The sequence below is a fragment of the Bison bison genome, unplaced genomic scaffold (assembly GCF_000754665.1).
Source record: "Bison bison bison isolate TAMUID 2011002044 unplaced genomic scaffold, Bison_UMD1.0 scf7180017864184, whole genome shotgun sequence".
Lineage (NCBI taxonomy): Eukaryota > Metazoa > Chordata > Mammalia > Artiodactyla > Bovidae > Bison > Bison bison.
In genome coordinates this window covers 1,047,406-1,049,684 of record NW_011494756.1, presented here as the reverse complement: position 1 = coordinate 1,049,684, position 2,279 = coordinate 1,047,406, and the positions used below count along the sequence as shown (strand labels likewise).

The window sequence follows — 2,279 nt, the reverse complement described above, 5'->3', positions numbered from 1 at the left end:
TCATGTGGCTCAGCTGGCGATTATCAGGCAGTTGTGTCCGTCGTGTGCCAGCATGAAGCCGTCAAAGCAGGTGCATCTGTAGTTCCCCGGGATGTTGATGCACTCGTGGACGCAGCCCCCGTTGTAGTGGTCATTCTCACACTCGTCGATGTCTGCAAAATGAGGCACGTGAGAAGTGTCAGAGGAAGACCCCGAGGGTCCTCTTCCCCCCACCACTGAAGACACTGGGACATGAGTGGTTAGAGGATGACTCAACAGGTGCTCACTAACTCAAGTCCTTGCTGGGGGCTGGGGAGCAGATCCAAAGGTTACAAAGATGAAGATCTTGGCTTTGGAAGGCGGTCAGCCACCAGCTTGGGGAGCAAGGTCATGTGGCAGGCATGTTTGGAGTGACTTTCAGATCCCCCGATGGTGAAGCAGGCAAGATTTCACACCCAGCTCTGGCCCCCTTGAAGCCTCTCAACACTAACAGCATGCAAGAACCCTATCTAAAATCCCCCCAAACTGGCTTTTTTCAGGCTATTTGAAAGTTGTCCAGAGTGGAGAGCTCATTACTTGTGAGAGAGGGTCTAAGAAATAAATGAACTTCTCATACCATCACAAAACCTAATTTCTAGAATGAGACAAAAGGCCGTATACTCCCCCCAGGGTTTTCTTCCAGATCTGAATTTCTACTGCTTTAGTTTCCTTGTTACAACAAAGACTTCTGTCTTATGAACAATGGCTAATAGCCTTCCTAAAGGTCACCCTTTTTGCCGTTCTAAGTGTTTCTCAACATTTCCCATCAGGGTTCAAAGAGCTATCAGTTCTGGAGTTCCAGAGAGATTCGAGAGGGCCTGGAGAGCTATAGCAGCGAGTCCAGTTAACATTCAATGAACCAGCCAAGTCCCAGGGATGACGCCATGTGTCATTAAGGCCCCAATCCCCACATTAACTATGAGGCACAGACCCCCGTCATCCATATTCCAGTTTTACAAGGGAATCGAAGAAACTGAGGCACAGCAAGGCCAAAGCCTTGCCAAGGGCCACACACCTCGACGCGTTATGTAAGTGGGATCCGAACCAGTGCAATCCCCCATCAGAACGAGGGGTACTGGTGGCCTTCAACCTACCCACCTCGAGCTCCACAGGCCCACGGAAAGATGGCAACCGGAAGCCTCTCACAGCAGAACCGGAAGTGTTCCCACAGCCTAACCGGAAGCAGGGATTTTTGATGAGCAGTTCCAGCTATGAAAGCCAGGAAGGGGCCACCCTTAAGAAGAGAGGGAAATCAAGGCACACCTGGCCGCTTCCACAAACGCCTGAGGGGCTGGTAAGGGGAGACACCCAGCTTTGTCCTCTTTTCACACGGTCCAGAGGACAGAGCTACACACAGTAGAGAAAGCCAAAAGGGCCAATTAATGTTCAGGGGTAGGTATGTCCCATCTGGAAGACAGAGCCTGCCTCATGTGGTCGTGAGCCCCCCGACTCTGGAGGTGACCAAGCACTGTCTGGACACCTGTCTGCCAGGAATGCTGCCAGCAGAGGAAATACTGCAGCCCTGAAAGTGCTAGAATACAGGGTCTGGGCTGTGCAGCATCCTCCTGGTAGCCACCCAGCCATGATGAGGGAAGAACAAGCAGCCTGGATCTGCAGAGGTGCAAGAGACAGGAGGCTTCCTGCCTGCAGAGGCCATCAGTGTCTGCTGGGAAGCAGGCTCAGTGCTGTAAATCATTTGAATTGCTTTCGATCATTATACTTAATGTACTAAGAAGTTTTAAATAACATTAAAGGCAGAGTATAAGATTTTGTGTTTGAAAGGGCACATGGATTTATAAAGACTGAGATATTGATTACCTGTCAATCTCTGCAGCTCCAACCTTTTGCCAGAGCCCCAGATATACCAATCTAACTACCTCTCCCCCTAGATCGCCCACATTCACTCCAAAGGCAATATGGCCCAACTTTAATTCATCAACCTGCACTTCCGTGGGGTTCTCCATCCCAGTAAATATTGTTATCCTTTCACTTCTCCACTGACATCTAATCAGCTACCAACATGTGAATCTTCTACACTCTTAACATGGGTGCAGTCTGTGAACTGGTCACCCATTTCTACTACTTATAAACATGGCACCATCTCTCAGCTGATCCAAACCAGCATCTCCTAGACTATTGCCTCCTTCCTTTCTTCCATTCATGCAGGTGACTCAGGAGAAGGTGGCCTGGTCCCAACTCTGGGGGTGGAGCCTCGTCAGTCTAATCAAACAATATATGGAATTAATGGCTGGTATTTGTTC

The 2,279-nt window shown here is 49.6% G+C and overlaps 1 protein-coding gene across 1 annotated transcript in view; it reads right to left on the bottom strand.

Annotated features, from left to right (window-relative positions):
• SCUBE1 (signal peptide, CUB domain, EGF-like 1) overlaps positions 1 to 2,279 on the bottom strand; it is a 131,624-nt gene that overhangs the window by 109,609 nt on the left and 19,736 nt on the right. The window contains exon 3 of the mRNA XM_010843690.1: positions 25 to 152. Coding sequence (XP_010841992.1) covers positions 25 to 152 — 128 coding nt within the window. The remainder of the gene's footprint in view (positions 1 to 24; positions 153 to 2,279) is intronic.